We start from the raw sequence: 19,495 nt of genomic DNA, 5'->3' as shown, positions 1-19,495 counted from the left end.
GTTACAGTATATTATCAATACAATAGTATAGTTATTTGAGGGCCCACTTGCAATATCCTCACGGCCCAGTAATGGGCCCCCCGGGCCAAGGGGTTGAGAACCGATCTACAACAACCCATGACACATGAAAGACTCTCTCTCTCTCTCTCTCTCTCTAATCCCCCTCTATTCCCCCCTCCTCTCCTCCCTCCTCAGGATTGTGTGGCATCAGCGTGTTTGCTCCTCCAGCGGGACGCGGAGCGACGTGCCTTTTACGACCGTCTTCTCCCCAGCAGGGCGTTAACCACGTTCAAGGGGATGTGCGGCGAGCTTCCTCCCTACCTAGGCGCTCCCTAAATGAAACCCACGCGTCCATTAAACCCCCCCCCCCCCCCCGCCCAAAACCCTGGCCCATGCAGGACAGACTTTACCTACCCCGCAGGCACCGGGGGTGATTAGACACACACACACGCACGCACACACGCACGCACGCACGCACGCACGCACGCACGCACGCACGCTCCTCCTTAACAAGAAGAGGAAGGAGGTGAAGGGTGAAGAGGCACGCTGAACAGGATGTAGTGGAGATGAAAGTTTGTGTTAATGTCTGGTAATAATGAGGCCCAGGGTGGGCTTTCTGCCCGCGCTATTCACCATATTACCGCCAAGGCAACGCGGACGAGACAGGGTGGTTTTGTACATGTACGGGTGTTCTGTTGTTATCCAAACTATAACCTGCCGTGGAAGCTCTATTTTTTTGGCATGGCATAAACAATAAACACCCAATAGTTTGAACCATTACTTATTTGTAGACTATTGGTTACAATCTGCTCAATTTAGACCTCTCCACAGTGCTACAGTATGGAACATCTTGCAGCTTGAAATGAGAAGTGTTTTTACATACATGTACTATAATGCAATAGTTTACACACATACACACACGTTGTGGGTTATAGCGTTCCGTTCTGATGCTTAATAAATGTCGCTTCTTTAGGCATCTGGTTAGGATGCCTCTCGGGCGTCTCCCTATAGGGAGGTCCTCGAGGCACGTCCCACTGGGAGGAGACCCCCCCCCGGGGCTGACCAAGGCGCAGTTGGCGGAAACACATCGACTCACTGGCCTTGGAACGCCTCGGGATCCCCCCAGGAGGAAGTCACTAATGTTGCTCTGGAGAGGAATGTCTGGAGCACTCTGATGGAGCTGTTGCCCCCCGCGACCCGACTATACGGATAAGCGGTTGAAGCGGTCAGTGGGAAGAGAAGGGAAAGAGATGTGATGACTTGATGCAACACAGCTTCAAAGCATTGACATCTTAATTTGTCATGGTGCATCTCTATCGCTAAGGTAACTTGCCAGTACCTATATCAGTAAGACGCTACGAGCTTGTAGGTCTGCTATTTTTGAAAAATAAACTGTCAGGATGTAGAAGACATTTTTAGAATCTGATCTCAAGTCAGAATGGGTTAAAGCGACGGGCGACCGAAGGGCTGACACACTGTACCGGAATAATGTCACTTCATGTCAGCACTCAGCACCGTCATAGAAGTTTCATTTTAAATTGTCTCATATAAGCAGGGTATACTTATAATATCTATGAATCTGGCAAGACTCTCCTAAAAGATTATCCACCTTACAGGACACAGCTGTTCACCTTTTTCAAATTTGCGTTTGTGTGTGCATAAGTTCCTCTTTCTCTAGCCGCCAGTTTTGCAAGAGAAACAAGTGACCAGGTCTATGAAAACAACCACACATGAAAATAGCTGATCTACAAGCTCACACAAGCGACACATTGTGAGGTTGTACATCTGTTATTTAAAAACACATTGAGAATAAATCGAAATATAAATAAACAGTTTAATAAAATAAAAATAAGTAGGTACAAAATATGTTCAGATGATGTCTGTGGACAATTACATATGAATCTGGGGTTCCTCGATGTGAAGAAATGTGGAAGCCAGCCCAAATAAGCAACTACTGTACACTCTAAAATCAAGCCCAAAAAACAAGTCAAAGGTTGCTTATAATAAGCAGACATGGCAACGCGGCCTGAAGGAAGCAAAGCACACACACACAAGGAGCCCCAGTGCCTTGGCGAGGTAAAAAAAACATGGATATATCTGTGATTCTTACCAGGCTCTTTGACCACAAACAGGATGGACTTGCCGCTCGTGTCTTCGTAGTACTGGAAGCGTTCAACGCAGTCGTTCTCATCTTTGTACGTACAGTTCACTGCATTGGTGTCATGGAACACTGGACAGGTGGAAGGACGCAAGAAACATGAGATATAATGCTTATAAATCATTTTAACTGGCATAAACAGCTACTGTAGCTGTTGACCCTTAATGATGCATCACATTTCTCGCTTGAAAGTGGGTTATTAAAAAATAAAATAATCAGCAGCTCTGTAAAACACATCCACTACTATCTCCGTGTTCCAAAGACTTGGAGCTACGGCGAACAGAGGCTGCTGTGGCTCCGGAGGTAGAGCGACCGACTGGGAATCGGAAGGTTCCAGGTTTGATCTCACAGGCCTCTTTTCCACCGGTTGGTTCCCAGTGGGAACCGGTTCAGTTATTTTTGGTTCTTAGTCCATGAGCCAGAGCTCCAAAAATATGCAAAAAAAAAAACATGCAAAAAATAGAAAATATGAGAAAGCTACTATACTGTGGAAGGGTTATCATATATTAATGTACGTATATTGATCCTATAAACAATTTAATATAGGTATTGTTTAGCCCACTCAATTCATAATTAACGTTCCAATTTTGGAGCTCTGGCTCATGGACTATAAGAACCAAAAATAACTGAACCGGTTCCAATTGGGAACCAACCGGTGGAAAAGGGGTCAAAGTGTCCTTGAGCAAGACACTGACTGAAGCCCTAACTACTCTACAATGAGCAGGACGGCGCCTCGCATGGCGTCCAATGAGCAGGTCGGTGCCTCGCATGGCGTCCAATGAGCAGGTCGGTGCCTCGCATGGCGTCCAATGAGCAGGTCGGTGCCTCGCATGGCCGTTGGCGCGCGTCGTATGAAGTGCTTTGAATAAAGGCGGTAAATATAAAATGCTACAGAAATGCGCCATCTATACCAAAGGCTGTGTCACTGCTAGTTTTTTGCCTAGATTTTTAGGACAGCCAGAGGACCATAGTCAGAAAGGTTATTTTTGTGGCATTTCTGCTTCAATTTGACAGCATCAGAGATTTATTGCTGCACATATTGTACATTGTGCATCTATTCCATGCACAATTTTGTGCCCTTCTGTCACTTAAAAGTGTATCACTTTGGATATTTTTGTACTGTATTTTATAGGTACCTTGAAATGTATCATGGATGTACTATTGTCTGTAATTTGTTTGTAATTGTCATGTACGATGTACTGTAGCATTGAAGTGTCATTTTATTTATGCCTCTTGGCCAGTTCCCACTTAAAAAAGAGACTTTGCCTCAATGTGTTTTGACTGGTTAAATAAAGGTTAAATAAAAATTAAATAAAAATACAGGAAGGGAGGGCAGAGAGCAGCGGAATAATGACCAGCGAACATTCCTGGCGACCGAACCAGGGACACACTGTCCTTTTTGCCAATGAGAACCAACCCAACTATCGGGTCAGTTGGGTTAGTTAGTGCTCATTGGTTACACACGGCATGTCTGGGTGCAGCCTGTGTGTTGAACAATGCCATGGCATAGATACTGGCACAGGTCGCTTTTGCTGTACTCAGGTGTTTTTAATAATATGATTATAGGGCATATAGCAGTGGCTTCCATGTGTGTTCTGGTTCCGTCATTTCGGGTCGGGTCGGGTCAGTGCTCTTACCTATGTTGTCCACCAGCTCTATCTCGTCACGGCAGATACGGGAACAGCTGTTGTCCTCGAACAGTTTGCCTCTCTTGAAGTGCTTACACTCCACGCATTCCCTGCAGACACGCACGCACGCACGCACGCACGCACGCACACACACACACAAGCAGCCCGTCAGTGCGGCATCTATTATACATTTGAGAAGTTGTACCCGACACACGGACAAGGGACCCAAAGTCAACAGCTAAGGGGACTTTAACTGACAAGTGAGAGTGTGTGCGTGTGTGTGTGCCACAAAACGCGCAGTCGCCTGCCAAGTTCTTCTGCGCATTACTTATTTCCCAGTCCCACCACGGACTCACGCGCGAGTGCGTGTGCAGTTTGATTTCAGCATCACTAATCAAAATAATACAAAACAAGTTAACAACACGTAATAATAATAACCCATGTACATGTGCAGGGCACAACGCTGGGTTAAAAAACACAGCTGAAACCTGAAGTGGAGTCTGTCAAATCCCGCAATTGCCTGTACTTCCCCTATTGTGCTGCAACGTAACTAGGATGAGCCGCGGAATTCTAGTTATATACAGTCAAATCCTAGTTATATACAGTCAAATCCTAGTCATATACAGTCAAATCCTAGTTATATACAGTCAAATCCTAGTCATATACAGTCAAATCCTAGTTATATACAGTCAAATCCTAGTTATATACAGTCAAATCCTAGTTATATACAGTCAAATCCTAGTTATATACAGTCAAATCCTAGTCATATAGAGTCAAATCCTAGTTATATACAGTCAAATCCTAGTCATATACAGTCAAATGCTTTTGTTTGGTGTATCAAAATCCTATTCCACTGCATCACTGGGATACAGATGCCATACACATGTTGAATACACTGGGATTTGTTTAAGACACAATCCAAAAGGATTAGTAGTACCGTACTCAGTGTGTGTGTGTGTGTGTGTGTGTGTGTGTGTGTGTGTGTGTGTGTGTGTGTGTGTGTGTGTGCGTGCGTGCGTGCAGTCTCACTTCTTCATGGTGCAGGCGTCGGGGCAGGTGGGGCACTTGTCACACGTGGCCCCGTAGGCCCCTGGCTGCGTGCACTCGCAGGCCCCGCACACACACTGGCCCCTGCCGCTGCACAGCAGGCCCAGGCCGGACATGCAGGTGTCCGTGCGACGCGAGCAGTTGCAGTTCTCGCCCTGCCAGTCCGGAGCACACTGGCAGAAGCCACAGTCACACGCTCCGTGTCCTGTGTTATATAAGGGAAATGATTCAATACATGCCATGTTAAAACCATTTTGGGACGGGAAACCCCTTTTGGTGTTAGCATTATGCTATGCTTTAGCTATTGAAAAATAGCAGATCTACGAGCTTGTAGGTCTGTAGGTCTTTTTGAAAGATCGAAGAACGACTGACATATAGAAACGTAGCTTTTTCAGAAAACTGTCAGGATGTAGAAGACATTTTTTTAATCTGATCTCAGGTCAGAATGGGTTAAAACCACAGTCACACATCCAGCTCAGAGCCATAGAGTAAGACGCAAACTGCGCTCACTGCATGGGGCTTCAGTCTAATGGCGGCTCTCCTACATAGACTTCTATTGAGAACCAACTGGGACAAGTCCTGGAGCAGAAGTATAGGCAGACATGCATTGGACCCAGGCAACAGCCCAGCTTTAATGATCTTAACCCATTTTGGGGCGGGAACCCCTTTTGGTGTTTTAAACATTATGTTATGATTTAGCTATTGAAAAATAGCAGATGCGCTATGAACTTGTAATAATGTCATTATTTAGAAAACTTTTTTTTTTAATTTCGACGTCAGGCCTTAATGATCTTAAATTCCGTTATTTTAGATTGTTTTGTAGTAATCGTACAACGCAAACATCACAGAGACTTTAGTTGTCACTGTACGATACTTTAAAACAGTTGGCATGTTGCACAAATGCCCAAAATAGCTCTTATTTGCGCCGCTCTCGTTGAAAACAATGCATTTCAAACTGTCACGGTAGCAGAATGACTAAACCCAAAATGCAGAGCTACAAGCAAAGTAGTGTAAAAAAACTGGTTTATTCAAGCAGAATGGCAGCTTAGCTTACAATCAAAAGCAGAAAAGCAAGCAATAACTCAGGGAAGCCCAAAAGGCCAAACCTTTCAAAAGGTACAAATAAAAAATCCAAAAGGCAAAACTAAACTAAACTAAACTAAATCCAAAACTAAACAAAAACATCAGGCAAAAAACACAGGAAGTCTAGACAATGCAAAACCTTACAGAAACGAGAACGAGGATTTCCAGGTACAGAAGAACACAGGGACACCAAGATGAGCACCGGACAATGATTTATGTACTGACAATTTGTGTGCGCAATGAGCATTTATAGGAAGCAGGTTAATGGCAAAGGGTTCACAGGTGTGTAACGGGAAGCACTGCAGGGCTGATGAGAGAGTTGGAGACAGGTGTTCAGTGTGATGGAATGGAAGGGAGGAGACATGGTCTGTGGAGTGACAGACCATAATTATGACACAAACTCCAGCTTGTCCCAGTTCAGGCTGCATGAACAGTGCTCGAGCGCTCGGTTTCTGCCCCCTCAATATCGTTTTTTATTAGATGGCTCTGACCCAGCTCAGTGGCCTTGTGGTTTGAGTGTCTGCCCTGAGACTGGGAGGTCGGGGGTTCGATCCCCGGACGGGTAATGCCAAAAACTCACAGACACGACAGACACGACAGACAGACACACACACACACACACACACACACACTCTAAAAATCACACCCGTGTGAACTGAGTGGTGCAACTCCACCACCCCCCCCCCCCCCACACACACACACACACACACACACACCTCTCTCTCTCTCTCTCATTAGCAGGCAACAGTGCAGCACTATCCCTCTCTGTTTCTGGCACAACAGCGCCCCTACTGGTACTCATAGTCATATACTGGTGCTCATTAACGAACACATGAACACATAGGTGAACAACACATAGGTGAACACGGACATTGCTGTTCTTTGGAGTGGTTGCACCACTCAAAAATGGGACCTAATGCAGGCCTGCACACAAGCGGTGCGCCAGTGCGCATGCGTCATCAAAACGATTGGTGCGCGGTAGATCAAAGGCATGGAGGCGCATCTGCGCACCAGCTGAGAGACAGGGATTTAGAGAATGCTGACAGGCATTCAAAAGGAACTCAAATGAGATGTTAACGTCCTGTAAGTAGACTTAAAAATAAAACTAGTGTTGACTAATCATTACAAGTGGCTCTTATTTTGATGAGGGCGTTTCTGCACAGAAAGTCCGTTTCACTACGATGGATGAGCTGTCAAAGTGCTAGTCGCTAAACCACGTTAGCCGACCATGTCCTAAAGTCGGCTCTTCGGTGCTATTGAAAATGTCTGACGAGCCAAAATCATTTTGGCGCTTACAATAGGAGTATGAATCGGCCCTAATGCCTCCCTGCTTGGCACTCAGCATCAAGGGTTGGATTGGGGGTAAGTCCCTGCGACATACTAGCGTCATGTCCAGGGGGTGTACATGTACATCAAAAGCTGCTGTCCGCTACAGAAACAGGAGATAGGCTCCTGCCCGATGGGCCTTGTGGCACCCGGGAGGAAGTGGACAATACAATGTTGTTGAGAGGGAGAGCAATGTAATTACCCTAGCATCCTTTTTCTGGAACAGATTCAGCAAAAGGTAGAGTGGAAACAGAAAATATACAGCTATAGGGTTTAAGTGGTTATGTGGGAGGGAGGTATGACCAATAGACTAGAAGAGAAGACCAAGACCAAGACCAAGACCAAGACCAAGACCAAGACCAGAGAAGAGAAGAGAAGAGAAGAGAAGAGAAGAGAAGAGAAGAGAAGAGAAGAGAAGGTTATGTGGAGGGAGGGAGGGAGAGAGATAGTTACATGACAAATAGACACATAAAGTAGAATAAAATAGAATGTAATGGAGCAAGGTTAAAGGGGCGGGAATCCCGGGAAAGTTAAGAAATATAACTGAATGGAATAGAAGAAACTTTGTTGTTCACACAAATAGGCTTTATAGCCATAAAAAGACAGAGATATCAGTGCATCCAGAACCTAATATTCTAGTTGATATTTACCAACGACCAATTCATCATGGACGAGAAGAGAACAGCATTACACACATTTTTAATACGTATTTATACGGTAGAGTTTCCATTTCCCTCTGAGTGGCCTCGCGGTGCCAAAACAAAACAGGGTGGTTGTTATACAGTATGGCCCAGACATTACTCACAGCACAACCACGGGTGTTCATTCAACCCTTAAGAGTGTGAATTTGTTTTTCACAACCTGAAGAGTTAAATGAAAACTTAGGATCAGTCCTGCATGGCCAAGTTACCCAGGAAAGGTAATACTACTTCTTTGAAAACGTAATAATATTACCTTACGTTTTACTTGGCATCACAAAGCAACAAGTTACATCAGAAGTTATGTTACCGTATTAGTTTACACTTTACACGGTACACGTTCCGTCATTCTCGCCATGGTCTCCATGGTTTTGATAATAATGCAGATGTTCTGTTGGTTATTTCTAATTAATGCTTCTAGAGAGACATAAGACGAGGTAGCGTTATGGTACTAAGGGCAAATTATGCCTCCCGGTTTTGGGAGTGTAGCAAAAGAAGTGTTAAAAAGAACAGATCTACAAGCTAATAATAATACCGGTAATGTGTCAAATCGCAACGTGTTGATAGCTTGTAGATCTGTTCTTTTTGGTATGAGCCTATAGGAGGTAACACCCTCCTATTATGGATATATTATACTGTATATCCACAATATATAAATTATAGTGATGGAATGTTTACCATTGACCTAGAGCCTGCCTGCTTGCTCAGGGGATAATTTGAATTAGATCCTGTGTCTATAGGTGAGACCTTTGACACAATCTAAATATCTCAACAGAAGAGCAGGGAGACAGAATGTAACCACTCCAATTTGTACAAGTTATATTGGATCGACATACTCTAAAGCCTAAAGTAGTGTTTGGATCTGCTGAGAGTGTCAATTTAACCCATTCTGGGCGGGAACCCCTTTTGGTGTTTTAACTAAGCATTATGTTATTCTTTAACTATTGAAAAATAGCAGATTTTTATTTTGACGTCAGGCCTAAATGGGGGAAAAGGTTTCATGACATTAATTAAAATTTATTTTCCGTGTTTCTTTGCAGGTTCTATGACCGCAATTACACCCACACAACCTGAACTTTTAACTTTGAATTTGGATTTTCTGTGGTTTTCTCAGCCTTTTGAGATGCAATGAAAACAGGCAAAACAGGCCTCAACGGTGGCATTTGTGGACTGTTACATCACAGTCCATAGGAAAATCTGAGCACTTTGAGCGTATAATTATTTAAAAAAAACCCAGACCACAGAAAATCTAGTACTGAATGTTCAAAGTTCAGGTTTTTTGGGTGCAATTGAGCCCAAAAACATTAAAAAAAAGAAGAAAAATTACAAAAACTTTTTTTTACGTCGCGATCCCTTTAAAAACATGAAGATAAGAGCTTTTCTGCCCGACGACCAGCGACGACGTGACTTAGAAAAGACCGTCCGCCGTGATTGTGCTCTCTCTCTAGCGCCGTGCGCTCCGTCTCCCCGGCGACGCGTAAACGTTGCGTGACCCGGCCGTGGATTACATAAGTTTGGCTCGACGCGAGCATTCCACACGTCTGTGTTCACACGTTCATTCCCAGAGACACAGAGTACAAGCTATACGCTGAAGCTTTCTTCTTCCTTTCCACATGAAAAAAAAAGAAAAAAGTTTAATCTCTCACACACACCGAGTCCTTTCTATGTCTAAAAATGGGCCGATCTTGGCAGACACCACTCGCTTTGGCTTGGAGGGCAGACAGACGCTGGAAAGCAGAAGTGTATACGCACACCTCACAAACACACGCACGCACGCATGCGCGCACACACATACATACACAGAGCAGTGTGTTTGAGGAACTGTTGGTACAGATCTGGACTTAATTCCATTGTTTTGCTAAAAATGAGAATTCCTTCTTTTTTTGTGTGCATGTGTTCCACTTGTGGTGTCTGTCTTACAGGTCTGTTTTTACTGGTCAGCATGATTCAGTGTTTCAATGTGTGACTCTGTCTGTCTGTCTGTCTGTCTGTCTGTCTGTCTGTCTGTCTGTCTGTCTGTCTGTCTGTCTGTCTGCCTGTCTGTCTGTCTGTCTGTCTGTCTGTCTGTCTGTCTGCCTGTCTGTCTGTCTGCCTGCCTGTCCGCGTGCGTTCATAATTATGTGTGTATGCATGTGAGTAAGAATGTGTGGATTGTGCATGGAAGTCTGAATGTGCTTGCGAACGTGTTTTTTTTTACAGAATGTGTGTGCGTGCGTATGTCTGTGTCAGGCTGTGTGTGTGTGTGTGTGTGTGTGTGTGTCTGTGTGTGTGTATACGTGTGTGTATACGTGTGTGTGTGTGTGTGTGTGTGTGTGTATGAGAGAGAGAGAGAGAGATCTATTCTGAGTGTGTGATGCATGCAGTGACAGTGCTGTTGTGGCGTTCTCCACTGATAAAACAATGAGAAGCGGAACGCAGCCTCTGGAGCGCTGGATAAATGATTATCCACAAACAAACAGCCTGACCACAGACCTCAGCACTGTAATTACACCCCTCTGACTGCGGAGGGGGTCGAAGAATGGATCGTGCACGCGCACACACACACACACACACACACACACACACACAAGTTTGTAATACTACACAGTACTTGTGAGGACATCAGAGCTTCTTGATCCTCAAACTTGTCGGCTAAAGTCCAAAGGAGGCCGGGCTTTCAGCACCATAGCACCTATACTTTGGAACACACTGCCCTTACAGATCCAGCGCGCTGAATCAGTGTCCTCTTTTAAATCCCTGTTGGACACACACTTTTATAGATTAGCCTTCACTGCCAATCTAATACTTTAGTATATATTCTTTTCCCTATATTTTGTTGTCTATTGAAATTGCTGTTTGTCTATGTAAAGCACTTTGTAATGCAAATTTGAAAGGTGCTATATAAACACAGTTTTATTATTATTATTATTACATTTATTATTATTATTATCAACGTTTTAGAACGGTGATTCTATGAATGCCATTTTTTTTTTACAATTTTTGTAATACTGTTATACCTAACATTAAAGCTGAAAATAGCAGGTCTTCCAAGCTCACAGCGCGTCAATTTTCTTTGGATAAAGTGCATATACCGTTTGCTTTTATGAATTGACCACGCGCGAGTGTATAGTCTATACGTGCACATGGAATAATTATGCTATACCGTCTGAAAAAACCTATAGGCTATACAGCCACTGGTCCCGTCCTAAAGCTATCCTAAAGCCTAATCCTGATCCGAACCCAAACCTGAATCATTTCCTAATTGTGAACTCTAAAAAAGAAAATCGATCGATTTTAAACATGAGACAACCATTTATCTTGTGAGGACCAGAACAATAATTATCGCAATGTCCATTTCTTACATTTTACTGTAGGCTATACTTGTGGGGACATCACAAGCCCTCACAAGTGTAGTATAAGACAATACGCACAGTCGCACATATGCACGCGCGCACACACGCACACACACACACACACGCACACACGCACACAGAAACAGTCGCAGTTGCACCAAATACGCACACAACAGGACAAGACCCATTGGGCAGTACTGTTTCTCTCTTGGCTCGTCTTTGACCAAACTTGGGGGTTTTATTTTTAGCGCAGTGACACCCATCATGTCAGCCCTGCAGCCAGTGAGTTAAGCACTGTGGTATTTTTCGTGATAATGTTTTGGGTTCCCGGGGGAGCACGGCAAAACATGGTGCTGTGACAGCACACAACAGAGGGCTTTAATGGTTTGGAGGAGGAGGAGGAGGAGGAGGAGGAGGACCAGCCTGAGGTTTGGGTGAAGTCATGTTAAGTTATGTGTGCCAGGCCAGGGAAACATTTCTGCGTGCCACTATAGTATAACAAAACAAAAAGAAAACCCCTTCTGTATACGACCTGAGATATACATACAGCACCACATGACCCCTGCTGGAGCCGTCCGTGTCCTCTCGAAACCAGTGTTGTTGTTTTTGGCAGCAAATTTTAGATTTGAGTTTTCAGTCACAGTCTTTTGAATAGTTTCCGTCTAGTTTTAGTCACATTTTTTAGTCACCGGGAATGTCTAGTTTTAGTCGACTAAATGCGATAAGATTTTAGTCGAGTTGATTTAGTCGACTAAAATGTGTTTTGGTTGTGTTTTTCACACTGGCTGAAAATAGCCGATCCAAGTCCACAACGTGTCGCAGCGCGACACGTTTGCAACTAATTGTAAAATAATCATAATAAAATGACTTATACTGGTCCACTCTTGTCCACTAGTCCCTTCCCAACATTTTAGTCAAGTTTGTATTTGTTGACGAAATTGTCAGTATATTTAGTCTTAATTTTAGTCATCATAGCTTAGTTTTTATTTAGTTTCCATTTCGTTTTGGTCAGTGGAAAAAGGTATAGTCGACGAACATGTTTCGTCTCAGTTCTAGTCGAAGAAATCAACACTGTCTCAAACATGTTCATGTCAAGGACCCTCCGACTGGATATAATATCCGACTGAAAAATAGCAGATCTACAAGCTCATAGCGCGCCACCGAGTGGCGCACTACGAGCTTGTAGGTCTGCTATTTTTGAAAAATCCCAGAACGACTGACATAGAAACATAGCTTTTTCAGAAAACTGTCAGGATGTATAGAAGACATTTTTAGAATCTGATCTCAGGTCAAAATGGGTTATTTGAGGTCGACGTTCACACTCATTCTGAACATTTTTCCACTTTTTGCAGTGACTCATGCGGTTGCACTGTTCCCGTGTCCTATACTCCCCCTCTGTCTTACATCCTCATATGGGAAAAACAAAATATTCACACGGAACACTGCACACGGGGAAGGGAACAGCGTCCTGACGAGACGGAACGTCGACCCCCGAGCGACCTATACAATGAACCGAAAAGGTCTGCTGTAAATGTTTCTGACAAACCGTCTGCGCTTTGCATGCATTCTTCGCTGACTAGGTCGGTCGAGGCGCGGAAACGACGTCATGTCCGAAGCATGTATACGCACGCCGGTGTTACGCTAGCAGCAGCACAGCGTATACCACAGCTGTGTCAAAGCATTTTAAGGGTTTTAAATGGATGCTATACGACAAACGGTTTCGCTGTTAAACGACATTGACAAACCAAAGCTGTAATTTCAGGAGCACGTCGTCCAAAAAGGTCGGAAGTTCAAATGCTCTCAACTCTCTGGCCTATAGAGAGCTAGATGAAAGGAAAAGCCCTCCGTGGGCGAACTCCAAGCACACTCAGGGTGAGCAGGGATAAAGTTACAAAGCCGTGATTGTGTCTCAGGGCATACAAATTAAAATAAATTACACAAACGCCCAAGGACGCATGCTGCCGAATGGTTTTGACCCATACAGGGTCTAACCCTGGGGCCATGTGGCTAAAGGGTTGGCGTTGTGCTTATTCTATTCTATTCTTCAGGAGGACTGCTGGACTTTTGATTTAAAAGTAGCCTATACTGTCATTGGATTGCTGTGATGTAATGCAGATTATGGATGTATCATGCACCTATGATTGTTTATAGGATGTTGTGTACTGTTGTTTTGTCTGTTTTTGTCTGCCTTTTATTTTTCAACTTTTACTGATCCGGGATTTAAGGTTTGTTTGTCTTGTTTTCTGTTGTCCTTTTTCTTTGGGGTGAAAATTCAATGTGTTTACTCTTTTATGTCATACTTGTGGGGTTTATTTAAGAGAAGCTGTTAATGCCACCATTTATTATTTTTCAAACTCAGTATTTAAATAATGCTTCTGTGAAAAAACCAATAAACAAAGCAAAAAAAAAGCAACGGAGGAAAAACAAGGAAGCAAAAGCCCCACATGGCATTTAAAACAAATCCTCACCTTAAACTGTAAAAACCACAGCAGCGAATAGAGATCTGTGACCGGCAGCCAGCGCATAGTGCAGCTGGAACTGGGATTATGTGCTCAGATCTCCACCAGTGACGCTTGCTATATAGCTGCTGCATTCCGTGGCAACTGCAAGTGATGCAAAGAGCTTTAACCCATTTAAAAACGTTCACTTTGAAAGAATATATAGATTCAAAGGTTTGCGCCACATTTTTTTTTACGATTTTTCAAAAATAGCAGACCTACAAGCTCGTAGCGCACCACTCGGTGGCGCGCTATGAGCTTGTAGATCTGCTATTTTTCAATAGCTAAATTATAACAACGTTTAAAACACCAAAAGGGGTTCCCACCCCAAAATGGGTTAACTGAGGCCGGAGAAGAAGTTCTAATTCTAAACCTTTTCAGGACGCGACCCCCCCCCCCCACCCCACTTGGGACTTATAGGAGTCGAGGCTTTAGATTTAGTTTGACTCGTTTCCCGCAGATAAATATTGCTGAAAATAGCTGATCTACAGTACATGCTCACAGCGCCTCGCAACGCTGTGAGCTTGTTATGAATGTCCCGATCAATAATCCAGTCTAATATCATGATATGGATATAATATTGATTGACCACGTTTTCTTTTCTGCTCCCGATCCTTTGAAAATGACGCGATCGCCCCCCCCCCCCCCCCCCCCCCCACTAAAGACGACGTCACTTTGCTATCATCTATAGGGACCCCTCCAATATCATGTAGGGTACCCGCCTGGGGGGTCTCGACCCACAGGTTGAGAACCGCTGGTCTAAAGCAGAGAAGACTAAAAGACATCTGGAGTACAGCAGGACTTCAGTGTGTGCGGTAAAGGCATCTTCATGTAAGTCACTGGCTGGCTGCACATGACTCAACCTCTGTGTGTGTGTGTGTGTGTGTGTGTGTGTGTGTGTGTGTGTGAGGGTGTGTGTGTGTGTGTGTGTGTGTGTGTGTGTGCGTGTGTGCGTGTGCGCGTGTGTGGTGAACTCTGCTGAACTGGCTCACGTAAGCCAATGGCCTGGCCGGCACTCGCTCTGTCTGCACCTTGGTTCAAACACAAACACACAAAACTAACGCATGGCTGAAACTGCACACACGCACACACACACACACACACACACACACACACACACACACACACACACACACACACACACCATTCTCCGACCCCTAAAGGGCCATTCTCACCAAGCACTGGAACTATAAATAATAATAGGTAGAGTTTTAAATACGCCTCTAAATTGACAAAATCATGACAATGATTTTTTAAGAAAAAAAAGTACAGGGTTTTTCTTCTAATTATTTGTTCGGACCTCAAAAAATTTATTTATTTGTCAACTCGACTGTTGGCTTTGGACGAGCCTTACAGGTCTTTAAATAAATACTTTTTTTAAACGTCTAAAATGAACGGGAAATTCTCTTGTGGTGCCCTCGCCGTTGAAAGCAGGGGCGGGACTGCGACGCTCTACAGAGCCTAACCTAAGCCCAGTCCCTAACATAACCTCTTGCAGTTGTTGTTGTTGTTGTTGTTGGTGTTGTTGTGACAGGGCCAATGTGTGTTAGCTCCGCTCCTCTTTGCGAGGACGTTTATGACCAGCTCACACATAACAGGGCTAGTGTGTTTGTTATGAATTGCTCCATGCATGTCCCGAGGCAGAAGCATGGACTGTTATTGTAATGTAATTCCAGCCAGATGAGGTGGTGGTGCAGAGGGAGTGATGAGAGAGACTGCCAACACTGGCCGTCAGGCCAGGGCTACTCTCTCTCTCTCTCTCTGTCTATCTTTCTCTCTCTCTCTGTCTCTCTCTCTCTCTGTCTCTCTCCGAAACGCTCCCAGGAACACAGACGCACCAATTTGTCTATACTGTGTTTGAGCAGCAACAAATCACCCCCTTTTCTTTCTTTCTTCTTCAAAATGAACCCTGGCGTCCGTCCCTGTTGTCCAGGCGTCAACGTTCAAGCAAAGAGATTTGGTGTAGAGGCAAAAAGAGGTGACGTGTCGGTCAACTACCATAAGGGTGGTTCAAATAATTAGTAAGAAGAAAAACAAAACAAATAGTGTTGTATCCTGCCTTTATTTTCTTCTTTCAAATGATTTGATCGGCACAAAATGTTGTGTTTGTTGTCATGATTTGTCACGATCCGAGTTGGCTTTGTAACCGTCTATATATAAATACTTTTTGAAAAAGCCTATGGAGAAAATGAATGGAGAATCATGTCCTGCAGGGCCACTCGTCGTTCTGAAAGGGGGCGGGACTGCGACGCTCTATACGCGGCTGTGATTGGGATACATTTGGGTATCTGGTTTCAACTCAGCCCCATGGACAAATATTGGACTGTTTTCACAAACACCTTGAACCACTTATAGTTCTTCCGAGCTGGTTTTGTCCGGTTTCCCCAAAACCACCTCCTCTGGGAAATCACGTTATGTTCCCTGTAGATTGTCCTAAATGTTATTCCTGTTCCATAAAACCAAAAAACTCCAAAATAGCCACTCTGTGGCGCGCTACGAGCTTGTAGGTCTGCTATTTTTTTAAAAATCGTGAAAATGTGGCACAAATCTTTGAATATATATATTCTTTCAGAGCGAACTTTTTTTTTTTCATTTTGACGCCAGGCCGGTAGCACACAGCTTTCAGACAAGAATCTACCTCCGCCGTTTTGGTGTTTTAACTAAGCATTATGTTATACTTTATAGCTATTGAAAAATAGCAGATCTACAAGCTCATAGCGTGCCACCGAGTGGCGCGCTACGAGCTCGTAGGTCTGCTATTTTTGCTGTCTGCCACAGGCAGTCGATGAAAAACTCACCCGAGCACAGCTCGCCCTTGTAGCGCAGGCAGTTGAAGTCGTCGCACTCGCACAGCACGCCCCACACCTTGCCGAAGTCATTGCCGTGGCACACGCACTGGCCGCACACGCAGTCGCCGCGCCCGCTGCACAGGCGCTGCTGCTGCGGCTGCGGCTCGTCGCCCGAGGCGGTCGAGGCGGTGGCTGTGCAGCGGTCCTGCTCCGTGTGGCTGTAGTCGCCCTCGGCGCACTCGCAGCGCGGGCCCAGCCGCCCCGGGTGGCACAGGCACATGCCGCACTCGTACGTGCCGTTGCCCTGGCTGCACGCAGGGCTGTCCGGCTGCGCGGCGGCGGCACACTTGCAGTCGCACTCGAAGGTGACTGCGATGGACAGGGAGTCCTTTTGGGGAAAGGAGAGAGAGAGAGAGAGAGAGAGAGAGAGAGAGAAAGAGAGAGAGAGAGAGAGAGAGAGAGAGAGACATATGACGTAAATCCTCCATTCATTGTCAATGGCATTTAATGTTTGGACAAAAGTCAACACTTCAGTATTTAAGTCCGACGTCTTTTTTGTAGTGCTACGTTACGTCCGGGTCCAAGTGGCACCAGCTCCCGTCCGCATCTCATTGCAAATCTAAACTAAACGGGTGAATCTTTTTACAATGATGTTATTTTTCAGAAAGGAAGCCATTGAGGGTTAAAATGGGTCTTAATGCTTCCACCTCTTCCAGTAGAATTATTAATGTTTTGTACAAGTGTCCATGATAACAAAAATATATGATGTGGAGACAATAAAAACTATTATAATCATTATTATTGAAGGTGGCATCAGTCCATTTGCTCCGTAAAATATTTCAGGGGGGATATTTAGAATGTGTGCAGGCTTTAGTATGTTGAATCTAGTTTGCATTAATGAGGATTTAGTTGACACCATGAAATAAAATGGCGATAGTATTCCATGTGGGGCAGACGGCCTGTCACAGCCAGATTTGGGAGAGCAGCGCAGCTTTCTTGTTGCGAGGAAAGTGGTAAAATTAGACTTTCGTGGTTGTTTTCGTCTCAGATTTAGTCCGACGGAGCGTCACAGTATAACTCTATGGGGACACAAAAGCGACACAAAAGTAGGACCCGGAAGTATCTCAATAGGGGGCGCTCACGTCACGGCTAAAATACTGAATAGCTGAATACAGGAGGGGCTAGCAGCAGGGCTCCAGACTAACTTTTTCACAGGTAGCACTGGTGCCACCTACCTTTTCAGTTGGTAGCGCCACCACAAATTAGGTAGCACCAGCTTTTTTTTGTATAGCGCCGCAGCGCTGTATTAATACATGACCTTATCACCAAGGCTAGCACAGGTTTTCTTGGCTGAAGCATAAATGCCTTAAATTAAGCACATAACATGTTATATTTCTCACTCACACATTCTATAGGAAATTATTATAATTAATTAACCTATAGCGCATTTTTCCATATCGTTATTATCATTTGGCTACTGTATATGAAACAGAAATGAGACACACCCATGAGACACTTACCTTCTGCATGGGCATGTTCAACCTAATGGCCAATAAGGATATTTAACACTGAGGTGCCCACTGCCCACTCTTCCTTTACCCTTTTGCAATGTGAAATGCCACCGAATTCATAATCCTTGCCCACTTTCCTCCTGTCTTTTCTTTATATGGAATGAACATGTGAAAACTGATGTGCTTTTATTGTGAAGGGGAAAGTTTCTAAACGTCTCAGCCTGCATATTTCCATGTGCTGATCTACAAGCTCACAATGTGTGGTGGACGCGACGCGTTGTGAGCTTGTAAATCTGCTATTTTCAGCATGCAAGACCACGTCGTACGACGAAGAATATACCAGGTTTCACGTGGGAGATGTATTTTGTTCGAGGCGATCATGTATGTAGCCTGGCCTGCATACAGTCTATGGCCTGCACACAGCGCTACTCGACGCAAAATAACAAGCTATTGGAAGCTATTTTTCAACAACAAGTTTACCGTGTTTGGGGTCGGGGACGAGGCGCAGACGCGCAGTCCCCCATATGTTGTGTCTGCTGTCTCCGTGGATTCAGCGACAGCAATGCACAGCATGCGCGCTCCAGGGAAACTTATGTGTACAGCCAATGCTGAAATCAGTTTCGTTTTTTTCAGGGTTGATCAGTGAGCACGCCGCCGCTGTTGAACTCACGCGTGTCGTGTGCAGACCAGTGCAGACAGACAGGCAGAGAGAGAGAGGGAGGGAGAAAGAGAGAGAGGAGGCGCGGAATGAGCGAGAATAAAGTAATATTTTATTATCGCGCTAATGCCCGTGCTTCATGGTTGAGGCTGGGAGTGAAAGCAATAAGTAGCACCGGTGCGACCTCGTTCAAATTTAACTCGCACATTATGCGTATGCATATGCGACCTAATAGGTCGCACGCTGGAGCCCTGGCTAGCAGCCCCTATAGGAGGGGCTAGCTGAATATAGGAGGGGCTAGCAGCCCCTATAGGAGGGGCTAGCTGAATATAGGAGGGGCTAGCAGCCCCTATAGGAGGGGCTAGCTGAATATAGGAGGGGCTAGCAGCCCCTATAGGAGGGGCTAGCTGAATATAGGAGGGGCTAGCAGCCCCTCAGAAACAAAACAATGGATAGTTGAAGCCCCACCTTGAAGCCCACCGGCTTGATGACAAACGTCTTCTTCTTCTGCTTGGGGCAGCCGCGCGCTCGAGCCTCCACGCTGAAAGACACCTGGAGGACCCCGAGAAGGAGAGAGAGACGGGGCTTTAGAGCAAGTGCTTCTCAAACCTCTACACACTGTTTCGTTTCAAGGACCCCCAAATTCACACTAATTAGCCCACGGACCCCCCCCCCCCCCCCCCCCCCGTTTGAAAAGATATGCCAGGGACCCCTCCATAAGAGAAGATTTTTATGTCTCTTGCAGTGATTTTTCAACCCGTTTAATT

At 44.9% G+C, this 19,495-nt stretch overlaps 2 protein-coding genes across 5 annotated transcripts in view; one reads left to right on the top strand and one right to left on the bottom strand.

The window, feature by feature from the left end:
• Nucleotides 1-19,495, top strand: part of cpn1 (carboxypeptidase N, polypeptide 1) — a 409,472-nt gene that overhangs the window by 319,455 nt on the left and 70,522 nt on the right. The gene's annotated exons all lie outside the window — the stretch shown is intronic.
• LOC310874982 (integrin beta-3-like) overlaps nucleotides 1-19,495 on the bottom strand; it is a 51,950-nt gene that overhangs the window by 9,849 nt on the left and 22,606 nt on the right. For both annotated transcript variants that reach the window (XM_083787966.1, XM_083787967.1), the window contains exons 10-14: nucleotides 19,197-19,280; nucleotides 16,569-16,947; nucleotides 4,816-5,038; nucleotides 3,796-3,896; nucleotides 2,111-2,230 (exon numbers count right to left, since the gene is read on the bottom strand). In XM_083787966.1, the coding sequence (XP_083644092.1) occupies nucleotides 2,111-2,230; nucleotides 3,796-3,896; nucleotides 4,816-5,038; nucleotides 16,569-16,947; nucleotides 19,197-19,280 (907 nt within the window). The remainder of the gene's footprint in view (nucleotides 1-2,110; nucleotides 2,231-3,795; nucleotides 3,897-4,815; nucleotides 5,039-16,568; nucleotides 16,948-19,196; nucleotides 19,281-19,495) is intronic.

The sequence above is a fragment of the Protomyctophum parallelum genome (assembly GCF_964188405.1).
Source record: "Protomyctophum parallelum genome assembly, chromosome: 17".
Taxonomy (NCBI): Eukaryota; Metazoa; Chordata; class Actinopteri; order Myctophiformes; family Myctophidae; genus Protomyctophum; species Protomyctophum parallelum.
Note: the sequence above shows the minus strand (reverse complement) of the source record. Positions and strands in the feature narration are given on the sequence as shown.